This window comes from Kryptolebias marmoratus, linkage group LG17 (genome assembly GCF_001649575.2).
Source record: "Kryptolebias marmoratus isolate JLee-2015 linkage group LG17, ASM164957v2, whole genome shotgun sequence".
Classification (NCBI taxonomy): domain Eukaryota; kingdom Metazoa; phylum Chordata; class Actinopteri; order Cyprinodontiformes; family Rivulidae; genus Kryptolebias; species Kryptolebias marmoratus.
The window spans coordinates 15251994-15271445 of record NC_051446.1 but is presented as its reverse complement, the minus strand read 5'-3'; the positions used below and the strand labels follow the sequence as shown (position 1 = coordinate 15271445).

At 39.5% G+C, this 19452-nt stretch overlaps 2 protein-coding genes across 7 annotated transcripts in view; one reads left to right on the top strand and one right to left on the bottom strand.

The window, feature by feature from the left end:
• LOC108237203 (synembryn-A) overlaps positions 1 to 14010 on the top strand; it is a 22385-nt gene extending 8375 nt beyond the window's left edge. For 3 of the 5 annotated variants that reach the window (XM_025006383.2, XM_017418469.3, XM_037980705.1), the window contains 13 exons: positions 7882 to 7976; positions 8067 to 8114; positions 8714 to 8731; positions 8860 to 8949; positions 9047 to 9660; positions 9991 to 10126; positions 10350 to 10538; positions 10776 to 10870; positions 11328 to 11478; positions 11602 to 11697; positions 12034 to 12178; positions 12280 to 12559; positions 13540 to 14010. In XM_025006383.2, the coding sequence (XP_024862151.1) occupies positions 7887 to 7976; positions 8067 to 8114; positions 8714 to 8731; positions 8860 to 8949; positions 9047 to 9660; positions 9991 to 10126; positions 10350 to 10538; positions 10776 to 10870; positions 11328 to 11478; positions 11602 to 11697; positions 12034 to 12178; positions 12280 to 12559; positions 13540 to 13681 (2094 nt within the window). In that variant the 5' untranslated portion in view covers positions 7882 to 7886 and the 3' untranslated portion in view covers positions 13682 to 14010. Of the gene's footprint in view, positions 1 to 2502; positions 2635 to 7279; positions 7456 to 7881; positions 7977 to 8066; positions 8115 to 8713; positions 8732 to 8859; positions 8950 to 9046; positions 9661 to 9990; positions 10127 to 10349; positions 10539 to 10775; positions 10871 to 11327; positions 11479 to 11601; positions 11698 to 12033; positions 12179 to 12279; positions 12560 to 13539 lie in introns of those variants that run through there. The other 2 variants (XM_025006384.2, XM_017418468.3) reach the window with 2 other exon arrangements.
• On the bottom strand, positions 13688 to 18998 carry irf3 (interferon regulatory factor 3). Of its 2 annotated transcripts, none has more exons than XM_017418470.3 (11): positions 18775 to 18998; positions 17891 to 18058; positions 17627 to 17798; positions 17276 to 17343; positions 17139 to 17199; positions 16924 to 16992; positions 16557 to 16805; positions 16280 to 16370; positions 15011 to 15300; positions 14793 to 14911; positions 13688 to 14539 (listed from the first exon to the last, which is right to left on the bottom strand). In XM_017418470.3, exons 2-11 carry the CDS (start codon positions 18053 to 18055, stop codon positions 14426 to 14428), a joined length of 1398 nt encoding a protein of 465 aa, XP_017273959.1. In that variant the 5' UTR covers positions 18056 to 18058; positions 18775 to 18998; the 3' UTR covers positions 13688 to 14425. The 2 variants fall into 2 exon arrangements, with proteins under 2 accessions (XP_017273959.1, XP_017273961.1); XM_017418472.3 differs by having other exon boundaries at positions 16924 to 16989.
• Between the last annotated feature and the right edge of the window lie 454 nt (positions 18999 to 19452).

The following is a 19452-nucleotide window of genomic DNA, read 5'->3' as shown; positions in this document are numbered from 1 at the left end:
TAGGTGGTGAGCCCATGGGAAGGGGGACCCACGTATCTTCTTCGGGCTGTGCCCGGCCGGGCTCCATGGGTGAAAGCCCGGCCACCAGGCGCTCGCCAACGTGCCCCACCTCCAGGCCTGGCTCCAGAGTGGGGCCCCGGTGACCCGCGTCCGGGCGAGGGAACACTGTGTCCAATATTTGTATTCGTCATAAGGGGTCTTTGGGCTGCACTTCGTCGGGCCCCTCACCTAGGACCTGTCTGCCTTGGGTGACCCTACTAGGGGCATGAAGCCCCTGACAGCATAGCTCCTAGGATCATTGGGACACTCAAACCCCTCCACCTCGATAAGGTGGCAGCCCAGGGAGAGGGGACTTTAAATTAATAAAAGAAAACTCTAAAAATCTCTCTCTCTTATTATTTGAGCATTTAGCAAAGATAAATACTTATGAGAACTTTACCTGACCTAAAACAGGAAAAGTTTAGTCTGATTCAATGTCAGATAGTTTTTTATTTGCTGTGTATAAACATATGGTTTCAACCGTAACTGCATTCTGTTTTATTATAATGTCGACTTCTATAAAAAAGCTGCTGCTCTGCACTATATTCTTGCAAAACTTTAAAAAGATTCTAAAGATGATTATGTCATAAAGAAAACTCTACATACATAGGTAATAAGTAGAACTGGGTTACAGCTCTACATTTAGTATTTGTTTTTCACCTTTCAAACTATCATGTTTTCATGTGAGAAAACTATTTTAGTGTTTCTGCAGTTCAAGAAGATAGTGCTTGCTCTCTCACTTCTCTGCACTGTCCATCAACATGACTGTATTCATTGCGGGTTTCAGAGTGCGTTGTAAGTTTTGTTTTGAAAGAACATATTGTGATCTCAGATAACAGGATCAGTATCAGGGTATGGCACCTGCTGTTGGTATAACTGTAAGGAGGAAATGGCCATTGTAGGACCAAATTAGAGTCAGACCCCAGGGAGTCATAGATTTCATAATAATTGGATTCTCCCTGCTACAACCTTTCGTAGTAACATCTGTATTTGTAAAAAAAAAAAAGGCATTGATTCATTACATTATTTGACAGATTATTACGAACGAAAAAGTATTACAATCAAAACCCACTTACCTGACCTTTCTCTGTTTTTAATTGTCTTGTTGTCATGTCTTCGTCTGTCTCAGTAAACATTTTGGTAAAAATTACTGCTCAAGATTACAGTTTCTCTTTGTTTTCAAATTAAAGGGTACGAGAACCAGAGTAATATACTAATTCGTCCATCAGCTGTCAGTCAAAGAGAATAAACTGGTTTCAACCATCAACAGACTGTGTTCAAATTACACTCACTCACTCACTCGCTCGCTCGCTCACTCACTCACTCACTCACTCACTCACTCACTCACTCACTCACTCACTCACTCACTCACTCATTGCATCACAGTCACTGTGGTAAACTATGGGGGATAGGAGGGACTTTTAGCCCTTATATTTTTACTGCAGCCTCTGTGTTGATGGTTTTGACACATACAAACAAATATGTGGGGCTTGTTTCAAAGCAGGCAGACAACTTTTGAATCCACTTATCTTTAGGAGTAGGTGTGTCCTGTCAAAGCCACCAGAATTTTGGCACTCATGTAGCAGTTACTCACACATCCTATTAATGGCTAATAATTCCCTGTAAACTCTGTCATGATTGTATAACAGCCAGGGGTAAATATTTCACCATCTACTCCAATGAAAACCATTTTTTACCCATTTTGAAAATGCTAAAACTCAAACTGCATTCAATCTGTAGCAGTCCATTGTCAACATCTTCTGGGAAAGTTTATCCAAGTGTGCATAAACTCTGACTCCAATGAGGTGTTTATATTAAAATATTTATTGTACGACACATTTAAATATTGAATATTTTAACTTTATAAAAGAAATCTTATACAGCATTTATCATCTATATTTTAACAGCATAATGAGCATCAAACGGTAGTAAATATAGTACCAGTTAGGTAGAGATATTAGGCAGTATATGAGACACTTTCTCAGTCCTTAATGTCCTTTTTTTTTCTCCAGTCCTATCTGCCATATCCCTGTGGGTCATTGGCGTTCTTTGACTCTTCTTTCCCGCTCATTTTGCTGATGTGGTATAAAGTGTTGGCAAGGTTGTGAAGCTGGCATGTCCCGAGCTGGCATCCACGCTGAGGCACACGTCGTGGACGCAACTTTGCAGCCATACTATAAGTTAGGAAGAAAAACAAGGAAATCAAACTCTTGCATCATAAGCATTACATTAACATATATATATATATATATATATATATGTTCAGTTTTTTATGTACATTGAACAGGTGGAAGTTTGGATTGCAGACAAAAATAGCTGTAGTAGAATTGTAATTTAAAAAAAAAAGGGTAATAGCATCCTTTAGACAGCCTGTTTCTTTAATAGTGAAAGTAGTTTTCAACATTTCAAGTATGACTGAAAAATCAGCACCTGTGTTTCAGATCATGAGGCACAAAATGTTTGTCGTCTGAGTAAAATGGGACAATCTTCACAAGAGGAGCACGTTGCTCCCGGCTTTCGTCGGACCTCCCCACACTCTCAGCTGCTCCTGAGAGGACAACGTCTGCTCCAGACCTGCAAAAACAACAGAATATGGTATTAATGTAAAGTATGGTCGTGCCAGTGTTTTTCTTAAAAGTTTTTATGATTTCATGAATTTTGAGGCTGAACTTTCTTGATGACCCTATCTAACAAGGAATGAGATCACGATTTTCACTATGATTACTGTCAGTGTGTATTTCATGTCTGACCTTTGGGTTAGTCTCAGTGGGGAGGCAGCAGTCAAAGTCACAGTCAGCAGCACCAGAAATGCTATCTCCATATCGCACCCACCTATGGATATAAAAATGAAAATAGGTCATTTAAAAAGAAAAAAATGTTCATCTGATCTGTAAATCTTAAAAACAAAAGATTGTTAAATGATTTCATAGTGAACGATACTTACCAAGAAAAGGTAAAAACCTGCCGTGGCTTGTTGAAGAAACCATTCGTTGTGTCGTGCTGGCTGTTAGATGTCCAAGTTTATGTCTCCCGTCCAACGTCTGGTCTTTTATAGTGTAACAGCAGGGTCAGTGGGTGTGTCTCGGATGTTGTTTTAGGTGTTAGGAGCTCATTAGCCCAACTCCCACGCCGGTGATTAATCAGTTACGTTAGCAGTTTTCTTCTTTTGTTTACAGAAGCCTTGGAGAAAACATAAACAGTCTTTAACATCCAAACACGAGATTGCCCTTACACTTCACATGACCTTGTACCTTCTGCGATGTTTACGTCCCCTGTCTGCTCTCTGCTCCAGCAGCACCCCCCCCCACACACACACACACACACACCACCCTGCTCCATCCCTCTCCTCCCTCTCCTCCCTCTCTCCACTAGCTGCTGAGCAATTGTTCCAGAATCATTGGTTCATTCATTTCCATCACCTGCAGGAAGCCCGCTAAGCCCAGAATAACCCCCGATTCTCCTCCAGGCTTTTCTTTATCGCCCCATTTTTCCTGTTTGGCCTTTCCCCTTGAGTCACAATGTTTATTCTTGAAATGTCCTTCACTCACATCCACCTCCCCTCAAGCTTTTGAAAAACAGCTCCTTGATGTTGCAGCTGTCCCAAACATGAAGCTTTACAGAGATTTTTTTTTTTTATCAAACTGTGAACTCTAGGATTGTTTCAGATGTTATTAAACCACTACAAATGGTCACAAACTTTTTTTGTTTTTCGTAATTATCAAACAGTGAGAACTCTCTAGGAATTAGTGTAAAAATAGGTCAATCTACAAAGGGCTTGTTTTACATTTTTTAAGAGTGCTAATACAAAAGCACTGAGCCACCTTTATTACTATTATGTAAAAAATATTTTTGATCTATTGTGTTTGAAATAAAACATGCAAATTTTACATCAAAATCTGCAATTTCATCCAGAATAGTACGCTATAACCTTTGGAAGTGGTATGTTGCACAATGTAGACAAAATTTGCATGAAACTGCCCCAAAACAACAGTGACTATCAATAGGATTTTGACGAGACAGATAGGAAAGCCCAGCCCTGATGAGCTACAACTCAGTCAGATGTCACAGAAGAAACATCATTCAATGTTTAAATGAATCACAGAAAGTTGGCCTTTACATGTCGGAACTGGTACTTTGATATCTTGTGCAGTTTTTACACAATCCCAGTTTAAGTTTTATACTTTTTATACAGTGTAGACATCGAATTGTAGACCTTTTTTCTTAGTTCAGATTATTACAAAGTTATGTTGGAATTTTGGGCAGCAGCTGCATCGGAGCCCTTCACAATGTCTTCAAAACTTTTCTAGTTGCTTCATGTCATTCATATTTTATTCACAGATTTGCTCTAACTTACAACCCCACACCTCGAGTGTGTAGAGCACTTTTCCTGTGACTATTGTCTCGGTAGTTTGTGATGTCAGACTAAAGCACTGAGTCATCACCGTCACACGTGCACTAAAGAACATAAGCAGCACTCAAATGATTATAAATCACTTCTGAATAATCGTGGATTACAGGATCCAGCAGTGACTGGACAACACGTGGTGAGGACAGGGATTGAGTTCCCAAAAGGAAGCCCAGACTGCTGGCAAAGCAAACCCTGTTTCTCACCTGCTGGCTTTGAGCAAATCAATGGCAGCAAAACATTTTAAATTCTAATCATTGCATGTCACATTTGTGGTGTTAAACACGTCTTGTATAAACAAACATCAGTCAGCAATACACTCAGATAAACGTAGATTATTTTATACTTCGCTGTCATTTTTGTCTATTTACTTTGTGTGTTGTTAGGAACCTTAAATTAGCAATGCTCATTTTCTCTTAATAAAATATTCCACTCCACAAACACGAATACAATAATTAAAAATGACTTCAGTAAGTTTGTATAATCAGGAACATGTTTTGAATGTAAAAGTAATCCATGCAGAAAAATGTTCCTTCTTTTATCACACTATTATTATTACTCAGTCATTAATTTAAACTCTGTGTTTGAGTAGTTGGTTAAGGTGGAATGTTTTTTTTAGCTTCTTTGTATAGATGTCATCGAGAATCTGGTGATTATTTTCTGAAGTTATCAGGAGTGTCAAGCCTTAACTTGTAAGAAATATTAGAAATAGCGTGACGTGCTGTCACCCCGCTCAGACTAGCCATTAGCTCATCAGCATAATCAGAATTAAACTCTGTTTCTCCAAACTGAAGTCATTCAAAGAGCTATCTACATCAGGTAAGATATAAATTGGTCATAACCTTTCTACAGAGCCACACTTCAAATCTCTTAAGATTTAATCTGGTCATGATATCTGAAACATCTGTAAGTACAGATAGGTTTTCTCTGCTTGAAAGATTAAAAACACCCTTTTATTATCTGTTAAGGAAATGCTCAAACACTCAAGTCGATTCTCTGTATTTTTAAAAAAATAAACTGAAGTAAATGAAGAGGTTGTGGTCAGTTTTCTGAGGCAGTTTGACCTTTCAAAGCCTCTTTATTTTGAAGTCAGTTGGTTTGAAGTAGATGTATTGTGTTCTAGCTCAGGTGCTATAAGTTCACAGTTGTCACAAAGGTCTCGAAGCTTTAACCTATCGATGTCCTACACGTAATTCATCATCCATGAGGGCACTTCGTGAGGACTTGCCTGACTTTTCTCCCACTGCCTCTGACGTATAAGCATCCTGTTGTTTTAAGCCTTCAGCTACCAGCTGTCCTCTTCAACCCCCCCGGACCCGTTTCCTCTACACACTGGGCACGAGAGAGAGTATCCTGCCAGGAAGGCTTGTCTGTCACTCGCACATTAGCCTCTCATAGGTTTCTTTTGAGGAAACACTTTGTCACAAGCGTGTGAACCGTTGTGTAAACATCCATGAGTTTCAGAGTTGGAAGAAGGTTAGCAAAGCTGTGAGGAGGGGTGGGTTATTTTATTATTATGGGATGATAAGATAAAGCTTTGCCATTTTTCTGCATCCATTTTTTAAGCGTCTTTCCCAATGTGAACAGTGCTATTTGGAAAAATGTAACTAATGTTCACTTTACTCAGCCATGGGATTACTGCCATCTTGTGGAATCAGATGCAAACATCATTACAATTACAATTAAAGGCCTAACATTCCTTGAAGCACCTGCTGTCTTTTAGGCCAGAGTGTTAAACTAAGATCTTATGTTGAGAAATTACAGAGTTGTACTCTTTTTGCTCAAACCTTGAAAATAACGTTAAGCACAATTCCATCTGATATTGTGAGATGTCACACTCAGAGTATGCGTTATGAATGACTCAGCTACTACCAGAGCTGTAAAACTGACTGAGTTATGGCTGTTTTTGTGTTTCCAAAGGTCATTTGGCTTTTGGTGGCCATCTTGATTTGAGTTGGCTTCATAGGTTAATCACATCTAGAGGTATATTCATTGATTATTTCCTGAAAATTACCATAAAATCCATCCTATGAGTCATGAGATATTTTGCTAACAGACAAACTGAGTTGACTCCAAACAGTTAATAGCAACATTTTAAACAAACGTCTTGGGCAAAATATATGTTGGAGATGACTCTCAGCCAAACGCTGTGCCAAATCTTAGGTAAATGTCTGTGAAATTTATAAAAGTTATACACATTTTTGTGATGTTTAAAGTCAGCTGGCTGTGGCAGCCATCTTGAATTGGATTAACTCCAAACGTTAATCAGTTGTAGACATACATCCAGTAATTACTTTCTGAAAGTTTTCCTAAAATTTGTTCATCAGTTAATCAGATACTTTGATAACAGACACACAAGCACATTCTCACTCACTCAGAGATGGGCAAAAACATGATCGCCCGTGTTCACCTTTCAGCGGAGGGCGATAATTATTTAAAAAAAGAGCACAATGATTTATTCAGATGACGGTTAAACAAATTGAGGGTATCTTGAGTGACTCAGCAGATGCATTTTACAGCAAAATTTTTCCAGTACAGCTGATCCATCATTACCTCCAACATGGTTATGTCACAACTCAGAACGTTTAGTTAAAAAAAGCACAATTCTAATTTTATTGGTTGTTTTGGCATCTCCTGAGTTATTGACAGATTTCAGTGGAAGTAAAATTTCTGTTAAATCTGGACAGAAAGCAGCGCATGTTCAACCTGAGTAAACCTCCAAGAGGCTGAAAGGTCGTCACAGGCAGATATAATCTTAGAGTCCATTAGAGGATTATAACCATAAACGCTTGATGGCTCCTGCATCTCTTTTGGATTAAAGAGAGAGAGAGAGAGGAACAGGCTGGTATGACGGTGACTGGACAGCAATTGAACTGAAGCAATATTAAGTGTGGGACTCAACAGAGCGCACAGAATATAAACTGGAGGAGTCATATTACTGTAAACTAAGATTTTAGGTTATTTTATTCACCTACAGTTTACCGAGTGACTGAAAAAGTGATCTGCTTAAGGTAAGTTTACACAAACATTGTAAAAATTTTTCTGGAAACTTTTATGTACATTAAATAATTTATATATAGATCACACAAAAGTCTATCAATATTTCATTAGCAAAGAGGCACCTATCAGTAACTGAGATGATGTGGTTGTCATAGCGAAAAGAAGTGAACTGTTTATCAAAAGTTCTATTATTTATTGTATTTTATTTCCATTTTTTGGTTCAACAGCGCCATGAATATACTGTATGTAGTTGGTATTGCTGTGTTTCAGCATTCATGAATTTGATTACTACCATTCTCATTATTTTTGTGCAACTTTAATTTTGTTATTGCCTGAATGATTTATGTGTGTGTGTGTGTGTGTGTGTGTGTGTGTGTGTGTGTGTGTGTGTGTGTGTGTGTGTGTGTGTGTGTGTGTGTGTGTGTGTGCGTGTGCAGGAAGCATGGATGTGAACATCGAGGGGATTATCTTGTGCATCAGGCAGGGGGATGAGAATGGTGTTCATGTGCAGCTGCAACAGTTCAACAAAGAGGTAACTCCACAACAAAGGCTTGCGCATTTTCTGTTCACAGCTCACTTCTGCTAATGACTTTTATTTTTGTCATCATTTATCCTTCCACAGTACGCTCAGTGCTTCTTCTTTGATGCAGAGGAGAGGGACCGGAGGAGGGTGAGTTCCTGCTGCACCCAGAGAGCGTTTGGTCTCACCTGTTTGTTGAAATGTTTCTTTGCTCACCCTACACCATCCACTCGTCCCCACCCCCACTCCTCTGTGATTAGTAATTCTGCTGCATCAGATGCCCCTGATCCTCTCTACCTGCATGCTCAAGCTGAGTCCAGACAGAGGGAGAGAAACTGCACTCTATACTGTTTAAAGGGATAGTTCAGGGATTTGAAAGTGGGTTTCTGTGGAAAGGTTATGAACGGTTAATATCTTACCTGTTACCTGTAGCTCTTTGAATACACTCAGTTTGGAGAAATGGGGTTTATTTATGACCAGTCTATGACCAGTTTATGCGTAGGAACTCCTAGATAAAATCTACATAAAAGGATTTATAGTCCCACTTTTTATGAAGTCGTGGATATCCACCTCTCCTAAATAGCATGATACCACTCAGTGTTTTCTGATTCATAGTCAAAAAAAGATACTGTACAGCACAGTTTTAACACTTTAACAAAATATTTTGCTGATGATTTTCGACTTGCAAGCTAATTAAATCTTTCTTTTGTTGCATAACTTCCTGAATGTGGACTGTCCAATCTCTGCAGCAAAGAAGACTGGAGGAGGTAAGGTGCTGCCATACTTTAGAGACTGAATTCCAGTGCGTTATCTATGTTCACGTAAAAACAGCCAAACCTGATCCACAAACTGAAAAAAAAAGTGTGAAAATTTATTAATTTCACTGTTGTATCAGTTCAAGAAGAATAAAGTGAGGGAGTATGCCGATTCTGACTCTGACAATGAGGAATACAAACAGGAAGATCGAGGCCTCATCCTCAGACAGGTAACAGATTCTGTCACTCTCTATTTGCATTACAGATTTAAGATCCTTTGAAAATGTGTTTGTTTGTTAATGGTTTTTTTTTGGTCCCTTTCTGCAGAATTTAGCTGTTATTCTTGCAAGGTTCATAAGAACAGGAGTCAGACGTCGCCTGTTGAAAGTATCTCTGCGCTCCCTGAGGATCCTGACCAGAGACAAAAAGATCCTGGGCCACTTGGTGACCGACAGCGCTCTCCTGACTTTGGCCAAACTAGCTGGGCTGACCACCAGTGATGCCAGCGACGAAGCCAACGATCCAGACTCTGATTTCTATGATAACATCATCGCTTCTCTTACAGAGGCCAAAGTGCTGAAGGGTCGCTGTGAAGAGGTCAAGGGTGAAGCCGACGCCGTTGAACAAAATGAGGAGTGTCCTCTCGTTGACGAGGACTCAAAAGGTGACAGCAGCTACGCCAACAGTGGAGATCCAGACAGCAGCAGCATCTGGCTTGGGAACCACAGGACCAGCATCAATGAAATGTACAGAGGTGGCACCCATCAAAAGGCTCTGGAGCGAGGGAGGAAAGACCGCAGGGAGAGCAAGATGGATGCAGATGAAGAGGAGGATGAGGAAGGGGAGCTAGGAGAAGAGACACTGAGGAAAGAGGCCATGAAGGTGCTGTGTAATGTGGTGTACAACAGCACCTGGGCACAGGAGAGGTTCAGCTCACTCAGGTGGGTCAACTCACAAAACACAGACTGACACAAATCTACATCTTCAGAAATTCACACAAACATCAAGCTTTGCTTTAAACTCTTATTTGAAGCCATTTTTGACTATCTATATAAAAAAAATGATTATTCTTCTAATTATAAGTCCAACATCATTTGAAAATGACAAGCTCATTAACATTCTGAGGTCAAGAGAAAACTATAAATCCAAAATTAAAGTAAAAATAACTGGACAGAGTGAGAGAAAATTGATTAAGATTAATCTCATTGGTTTCCCAGATTGTTCGGACTTATTTCCAGACAGTTAACTTTGTTTATTGCTTCTTCTGTCAGGCTTCTGAGTGGTCTCATCCAGCGCCTGTCCTCCGGTGTCAGCTGGTCGCCTCCTTCCAGTGTTCAGTTCTACGAGCTTCGCCTCATGTTTCTCATCACCGCACTGCGGCCGGAGCTCAGTGCTCAGCTCCAGCAGGTTTCATAGCTGTGGAGCTGATTTCAGTCAAGGGTTGCTGTAACCTTAAACACATATAAAAGACTATCGTAATACCAAATAAATGCAGTGAAATGTAATCTGGTAGTTTATGTAAAATGAATATGGACATCCATATCCTCACTTTCCACAGCTTTGACAGGTAGCCACTATGTGATATTCTTTCCTGATCACTATTAGGAGCATTTCTTCCATCATCTTCCAGGAGGGAGGCGTGCCCATCCTCACAGCCGCCTTGGAGAGCTGCCTGGAGGTCCAGTGGAAGGAGCAGTATGAGTGTGTGCTGGACCCCGCGGCACTCCCCATCTCTCTGGAAGCCTCTCAGCGCATCACAGAGATCCTCAAAATCCTCTTCACAATCACCTACAGCACCCACAAGCAGGAGCCAAGTGAGGTTAGTCATTTTGAAAACCTGAAAAACCCACCAGCCTTCAAAAATTTGAAAAAAAAAAAGCTGAAAAGATAGTCCTGTTGTTCGAGGGAATACAGTACATTTGTGTGACCTAAAGAAAAGATTCAATCAAAACCCACCCATCTTTATAGGTTATCTAATCTTTACTTTATATACATCACTGTTTATGTCCAGAAAAGAAGAGGAATGAGTCGTAATGAGTGTTTTCTCTCTCTGTAGGATGATGCAGCTCTTTACAGACACCTGGTGGCGATTCTCCGTCTTTGCCTGATGAGGAAGTGCATGCTCCCAGAGGATACTGATGAGCTACAGGGGTGAGAGAGCTCATCTCTATTACTCCGTCCAATCAAATCCCATATTGCATGATTTTATGTTAATAACATGCTCAACAAAGATATAAGCACGATTAATCAGAACAATGCAACCTTCATATTTAAAAAAACTGACAAATCATGCAAACTATGTCAAGTTGTAGAAAAAAATGCATTTAAATGAAAGGAAACCCTGATTTGATGATCCTAACCTTTTGTTATTTGCTCATTTGATATGATCCCAGACAAATTAGATGTACAGTAGACCACACTTCATAATCCTAGTAATTTATAAATATATTTCTCATATGTTCTTCTGTTTATTTGGTTGTATTCAGCTTTTTTTTTAAATAAATGTGTTCCAGTCTTATTGTTCTTTCCAATTTCTGATTTCTCAGCCATACGAAACAATCTTGCCAACATGCACCAAACACTAACTGTGTCTGTCTAAATGCTGCAGTCATGCAGTCAACCTGCTGTCAGCGCTGCCTCTCCAGTGTCTCGATGTGCTGCTGACTGTCCCTCTCCAGCCAGACTCCAAACAAAGTCTGGGAGTCAACATGGACTGTGTCCATATGCTGCTGACGTTCATGGAGAGGCGCCTGGAGTCGGTAAGGGGGAGAAAATCTTTTTCTGTCTTTGTCTTGTTTTGTTCCTAAAAAAACACACTCTTTATTTTAAAAGAGAGACTGAAACATAAAGGATAGTTTTCCATGTTTCTGACCTTTTTTCAGGGAGAAAAAGTCAAGGAGAAACTGACGCCGATCTTGAATCTGCTGACGGAGAGCTGCAGGGCTCACAGAGAAACACGTCTGTACATCAGGAAACATGTAATGTTGCCTCAAATTGATCCCAAATTAACATAGTATTTGCTTTCTGAACAGCCTGCAGTACATAAATTGTGACAGCAGGTGGCACTCGTCACTTCTGAACAGTCATTTTGCCTTCCTGAGTGGCCCCTCTTCTGTTGTCTGACCATAAAAAAAATTGGTCCTACTTCTTATGCTCTTTAGATTCACATCTGTTATGAAATAATAATCAATATTTTTAAGAGTTTCATGTTTTCTTTTTTCACAGCTGTATTTACTTTTAAGATAGTTTTTTTTGTCTCTTTGGGAGATTTTAATCAAAGATCACCTAAAATCAGAAACTATCTCCCTGATTAGATCCTTCCTCCTCTGAGAGATGTCTCACAAAGGCCGGAGGAAGGCACCACAGTGAAGAGCCGCCTGGTTCGTCTCATGACTCATCTGGACACAGACCTCAAACACTGCGCTGCTGACCTCCTCTTTGTCCTCTGCAAGGAAAATGGTAAACTTTATTACTCCTCTGGATCGAAGCAGATAAAACAAAAGATCCATCCTGAGTTTTAGTGTATCACCTTGGATCACCTTCACCTTTTCCTTTCCCAGTGAGGCGTTTTGTCAAATACACAGGCTACGGGAATGCAGCGGGCCTGCTGGCCACCAGGGGCCTGCTGGGTGGTCAGGGGCCCAGGAACTCAAGCTCCGAGGCCCAGTACTCCAGTGACTCAGATTCAGACACAGAGGAATACCGGCAGATGAAAGACCGCATCAACCCTGTGACGGGGCGGGTGGAGGCCGAGCAACCCGACCCCATGGAGGGCATGACAGAGGAGGAGAAGGAGGAGGAGGCCAAAAGGCTCATCATGCTTTTCAACAAGCTGTCCAGGTTGGCAAACAAACATACACTTACAGACAATTAAAATAAGGATTTGCCCTGAGGGGAGAAAGGACAATTATGGCTCAAGAAATAAGACATATCCCAATATTTTATTACCTTAAAAACTAATCCTTAAGATCAAACTATTGATACATGTTACTCTTATCAGAAATATGTTCCACTAAAATTAAAATAGTTTGTTTACACCCAGAATGAAAGCTACTCCTTGGAAAGCATGAAATCAAACATTCAAAAAGGTCATCCTGAACTACATCAAATGGTTCAGTTTGAAAGGGTTTACTTCAGTAGTTTTCCAGATATATTGATATGCAATTTTAAAATGCAGGTACGCACTCAGTGTAAACAAAGCATTTGGCTGAATCTGTTGAAAACCACATAGGAGCTTGAGTCATGCGACTGACCATTAGGCTGTGTGTGGTCTATGTAGGTAAACAAATGTGACAGAATCAGACTAGTGCAGAATCTCAGAGAAGATGTTTGGAGGGAAACATAAGAGTGAATCTGCTGCTAAACGTGTAAGAAAAGAAAAAGAACGAGTAAGACATCTGTCAAGAATAAATTTCAGGGATCAAGCAGGACGGTGGAGTGCCATAAAGACAGAGCTCAACATAATCTCCATTTCTTTCTATTTCTTTTTCAAAACTTCATTGCATAAAACATTTGCATGTACAAACTCTTATGATTCAAAAAGCAAACAAAATAAAAAGCTAAATGTCAGAGAGAACATGCAAGCGCAAATACAGAATGCACAGCAGGTACAATATTGTGCAGGGATCATTTATATTTTTAACTTTCAACTTTATATTTTTATAATAGTTTGAGTTTTTGTTATTTTCTTAGTTGTAAAAGTTGTTTTTTCTGTTATCTTCTCATATGGAACTTGCCAGTTATCGCTAAGAGCTGAATTAAAAGAAAAGCTCAGTTGTCAGCTGATCTCTATGACATTTTCCACGTGGTGTTTTCTGCAGAGATAACATCATCCAGCCGATGGGGGTGGATGAAGAAGGGAAGCTTGTCCCAATGAAGGGTCTGGAGGAAAACCCTCTCGCTGAGGAAGCAAAGTCCGAGTTGGAGAACGAAGCAGAGTCAGACAAAGAAGACAAGGACTGAAACATGTTGAGCCCATTAATTCACTTTATTGAGTTTGATTTGTAAACATTATGTGTCCTAAATCTGTTCTTGTTGTGTGTATATGACATGAAAACAAAAACAACTACAAAGTGACAATTTTTGTTCCAACATAACCATTCTGACAGTGAGAAAATGTTTAAAAGGACACAAAATTATAACTTTATATTCCTTAAATTCAGAAAAAACTAAACTATGTACTGCAGCTCTATCTCTGGTCTGAGTTAAGAATGAAATTATGTTTTAGTTCCTGATGGAATCAATTTTTATCATGGTTATGTTTGATTCAATAAAGCCTGAAATCAATGTCACCACAGCATACACTTTATATTCCAGTCCACAGCTTCAGATTATGACATGTTGCTGTAAATAATCAGATCTGATTGTTTTTGCACCGTTAGAACAACTAAAACAGGATTTGTTTTTTTTGTATTATCATAATGTGATTTCTTTTCCTCAAAACCACTGGTGCAAACCTGTTAACTTGTGTAAGAACGTAGTCCTCTTTATTTCAAAACACAACAATATAAAAGAACAAATAATTATGTTAAGTGCAGGACAAAGTTCTCTTTTATACAGTTCCAACTTTTTTTAAGCACCAGCAAATTATAAGCACAGTTGGTATAGTTCTGAGATAATTTGTTTTGTGCAAATTCAATCCTTACAATGCCAATAGAACTAAGGACTAAAACCAGGGTAAACAATAATTTTCTACAGGCCAAGACGTCAGCACAGCTCCATCATTTCCTCAAGTGACACTTGCAGTTCCACAGACTGCAGGGAGGAGGCGCCACCTTCAACAGCTATGTTCTTCAGTAACTCCATTGAAGTTAAGGCCACCTGAGACAGAAAAAAGGCAGCCATATGATGAAGATGTGAACAACAAGATGGCAAAAAATCAGCTTGAGAAATGGCATGCTGCTGAGAAAAGTTGAGTCAAGCAACTTGTCTATTTTTTCACTCCTTTTAAATCACTATTCTTGGATCAGAATCAGTACTCAGGATTTGTTCCCTCTGCTTTTTGCAATAATTGAGACGAACCATTTTCTTGAAAACTGAATACTGTCAATTATATTTTAAAAAGATGGCAAACCTCAACTGAGATGAGTTTCTTCTCCAGCGGCCTGCCGTCTGGGTCGGGCCACTTCTCTCCGAGACAGAAGTACATGAAGCAGGGAGGGCATTTGCCTCCATTACTGAAATCAATTATTCCTAGAGGAAAACGGCCACTTAATAATGCTAACATCCAGCATATTGTGCACATGTTCTTGTGTTTGCTTATCAAGTTAAACAGCTGTTCTTTTTACGCACCTTTGATAAAGTCCCTGAACATGTAGAGTGGCTGTGGGTGCAGTTTAGAAATCTCTTGCGGCTGTCTGCTGCTGTCAAACTTGGAGAAGCTCCAGAAAGCTTTGGTGTCACCCCGTCGCTGGCCGTACACCACATGGCCCGAGACCCCCACATCGAGACCGTCGCCCAACATGTCCAGGATCCTTTGGGTCAGCATAGCTTGGGTCTGATCCAGAATGCCGTTAGGTTGTGGCAGAGAGACCACAGAAAGGCCTGTCTCAGGATTCAAAACTGTACCGATGAGTTCTGGCCTGATGGGAAGAGAAGATTTGGTTTTAGTTAAAAAAAAAAATTGGTTTAGAATAATAAAAAAAAAATCACTGAGATGTTAGGAAATATTTTCTTTTGTTAATGTGAGTGAGATAAGCAGATTTATTCAGCTGTATTTACATTATACGCAGATTTTTTTATACAGGCCTCATATGGTGTCTTTTAAATTTACTCACTATCTGCAACTTGCCATGTTAGTTATTTTATATAGTTTCATAAGACATTTATAATATCCTTCTTTCTTTTTTATGACAGTAAAAGTAGCAAAACTGATGGAAATCAAGTAATCAGACCAGGAACATTATCATACTGCATTTGTTTATAATCATAGTACTTTATACTATGGTAATACAGAATATTTTATGATTTTGTTGTTATTTATACAGTACAATTAAATCATTGGATTTATTTACACTGTATGAACATGTGGCCTTTCAGCAAAATACAAGCTTATGAGAGCTTTGTTTTTTCTTTAAACATTTCTAATTTTTTGTTATTTTTTTTACTTCTACCCCACTGCATTTTGCCATGACAGAAATCTGGAATATGTAAGAAAGTCTGGATGTTATCAGCCACCCCACAGGTCAAAAGCCGTACAGTATCAGTCAACAACCAATTTTTAATAGACATTTTAATATCTTTATATATAGTACCTTTTAAAATGTTCCTTCATGGAGTGGATATTCGATATAATGTTGGATCTAAATCAGAGCAATCTCATGTCTTTTTGCACATTTCTACCTCAGTTTTTATGACGTAGTTCTTATTTAGTGCTAAATTCCAACAATGTCCGTTTTTAACATTTAAGCAGTTTTAACCATGTTAGTTTATCCCTATTGGAAGTAAGTAAGCATACAGTTATCCCTCCTGAAAAAAAACAAACTAATCAGTTGTTTAGAGGTTAAACAGGGAATGATGTTAGACATGGTTCCTTAATGAATTATTTATTTTTGATGTTACCTGTAGACCAGGCAGAATCCAGCTTCGTTCTCAACCAGCTGCTCGGAGACCTTTACCCCTCTGTAGTACACTGATATCCTGAAGTGAGTTTCTGAGGATGAAACATGATTTATAAAATCTGCTTCACAGCTATCTCTCAATTATAACACAATAGCTGGGATGGAAATCCTGATTTATGTCATTCATATGGCTCATATTACATAGCTTTTGACAACACAGTTTAAATACATTGGGCCATTTCAATGTGTGTGTGTGTGTTTAAATTCCCCCAACTTACTGAAACTATCTCCATCTCTGGTCTTGTTCACCGTTTGGAGGAACTGTGCCGCGTACTGCCCGTCATCATAGCCCCCTCCCACAGCTCCCCCCATCGGACACGCTGGTTGCTCAGACAACCCAGTTTCACTGGCTGCACCCTCAAACATTACTGGATCCTGCTGTTGCCCAGGCAACGGGTGTCCACCAATCACAACCTGATTCTGCAGCTGTTGTTGCTCAGAAGGAAACTCGAAGCCTGCCGTGCCCTCTGTGGAAAAGTTGGAGAAGATGAGAAAACTGTTTACTGGGGAAAGTCCCTCGAATGCTTTTGGTTTTCTTTCTCGTGTTGCAGAGGTAACGAAGAGGAGCGGCGCTGATCAAACTACCTGCTCCCGGGCTGATGTTCAGGTTATTTAGACACTCCTGGAGAATATCGTGACCGGCTGTGCATTCTGCTGGAAAATGATAATTGGTTTGAAAACATTAAAACAGTTTTTTTTTTTATTTAAACAGCTGTGTGTTCAAATAATTACAACATGAATACCTTCTAACACAAAAAAATTAAAACTTGAGTCAAAAAGCAGGATAAAGGCTCCTTTACCTGGAATCACAATGTCTTGTGGAATGAAGGGATCTTCATCGAGGAATGGCACAACCTGATTCTGAGAATCAGACGCACATCTAAATAAACTCATGTCATTTAAACAATTTGTCAGGCCCACATGTGCGGTTACTTACGTTTTGTGTGTTAAAAGCATCAAACAAACTGGCATCCTCCTGCTCCTGGGATCCAGCAGAAGAATTAGCTTCAAGAGTAAAACCAAACGTATCTGATTATTACTGTTATGTCAGCTGAAATACCTCGTTTCGCACACAAATTTCAATTAAATTTTGCTTGTTTTTATTAGAATTTTGCAATTATCTAATTTGTAGGTCGATTCAAAAACTAAAACTGCATGCCTTTATAATTAGATTGCTTAGATAAAAATCAGAGTCACAATCCTATTTTCTTGTCATTATAACAAAGATACACAAGCTGAATGATAATCCTAAAAATAAAAACACTGCAAGAAACTTGGGTATCCTCACCTCCTGATCCCGACTCCTCCGGCCAGCGAAAGACTTTATGAGGGTTCGCGGCATCGTTCTTGGAATCTGACACCAGTTTGAAGCCCTTAACCCTGAGGGCGCTGCGGAAGTTTCTCTTCCAGATCGAGGCGTCTCTCGGAGCCTGGCCGTTGCCACTCACCTCAGCCCAGGCCTACAGGGGGAGCAACACGTTCACAACCAATATAAAAATGTTATTCTGACACCACAGCAGCACAGAGCCAGGCACCGGTACTGCTTTCTAACCTTAAAGATGAGGACGTCAGTGTTGGAGGAGTCCTGTCTCAGAGCATGTTTCCATGGGATGCAGAACTCTGTTTGCTCTGGGTTTGTCCACTGGACACCTGGATACTTGCAGCTGTCGATCTGCTCCCGCAGCCACGGGATCAGCAGTGGTTTTGGATGAGCCATTTTCTGCAGGAGCAAAAAGAAAATAGTCAAAATACCTGCTTCAATTCAACTGATTAAAGCATGACTAATATTTCAGCTTGTGTTAGTTTGTTAGAAAATCATCAAGTATGTGCTTAACCAAGGCTGTATTTTATCTATGAAATGCATTAAAAAACAAATAATCTTAAATGTGCATATGTAATGTTTAGACGCTTTACAACTTAATATCTTGAAAAACAAAAGCAAAGCAAATATTAAATTTTTACAAAAGGTTCACAGAAATTTCCGATAGATTGCCAAAAACACTTCATAAATCAAATATATATTTGTAGTAAACTGACCCATGTAGTTGTTTTCTCACTTCTGCTAAAATGTAGATATTTATGGAAAAAAAAGAAAAAGGGAAACTGCTGCGGCTGAGGTTTGGAAAGAAAGAAATTTTTTAAAAAAAGGAAGCAGGTTGTTTAAAGATGAAGATTATATTTAAATATAATGAGATTAAAGTGAAATAAACTCCTAATCAAGCATTAAATGCGTTAAATATCAGCTCATTAACCTTCTGTTGCAGTAAATGTTACCATAAATAACATGTTTACTTTATCTCGCTTGTTTCTGTGAGGTGTTTGTAAAAGCGAAAAGATTTCAGAAAGTAAAATAACTGCACTTTATTCTGTTTATAGTATATTTTGCCCAACTTCTGTGTACAGACGCACATTCAAGTCTAAATACAGCTCTCTCACCTGCAGGGACGAACGGTTTTAATCGACGGAACTATTAAGCGTCGAAGCGCGCGAGCGGGTCGTTTTCCGAGTCAAAAAGCCCAAAATATGTCGGCTGTAGCTGCGTTCAGACAAGCTGGAGCGGGGGTGGCAAGCTGTCAGTCAGTTGTGGTCTCCTTAAATACTGTGGAGACCGGAGAGTCGCCGGGGTTGCAGCACTATTAGAGTTCTCGGGAAACTCCGACTCGTCAGTTTCGTTTTCCTGATGTGACGTCAGTGATGGGCGGGGCCACACACATAAACACAGAGACACAAACTTGTGGGGACCTTCGTTATACACAACATTAAAGAGCTCTGTACATGCATATATCAATACATATATATATATATATACTGGCTTTGAAAAATGTCTCTGCAGTGTTCCTAAAGGTTATTTAGTTCTAACTTATAGAAAACACCCTCCTAACTTCCTGGATGTTCATTTCTCTAAACCTCTGGCTCCCAAAATCAGAGTTAGGGTTGGGACCCATCCGTAGGTCAAGAAATATCAGTAAGGGATGAGCTCGCGAAATTAAACAAACAAACAGACAAAGAAGATATCCAGTGGTCAGAAATTTAAAATAATGCAATTAATATTGAGTGTGTGTATGTGTGTGTTTTTTTTCCCCAATATGCCCTTGTGTTATTGGCTTGTTCACT

Excerpts from the sequence above, each read along its gene's own strand:
- irf3 (XM_017418470.3), bottom strand. The coding sequence starts at position 18,055 with ATGGCTCATCCAAAACCACTGCTGATCCCGTGGCTGCGGGAGCAGATC. Across the intron at positions 17,200-17,275 it reads ATGCTTTTAACACACAAAAC|AATCAGGTTGTGCCATTCCT; the intron begins GTAAGTAACCGC and ends TCTGATTCTCAG. Across the intron at positions 16,806-16,923 it reads GAACATCAGCCCGGGAGCAG|AGGGCACGGCAGGCTTCGAG; the intron begins GTAGTTTGATCA and ends ACTTTTCCACAG.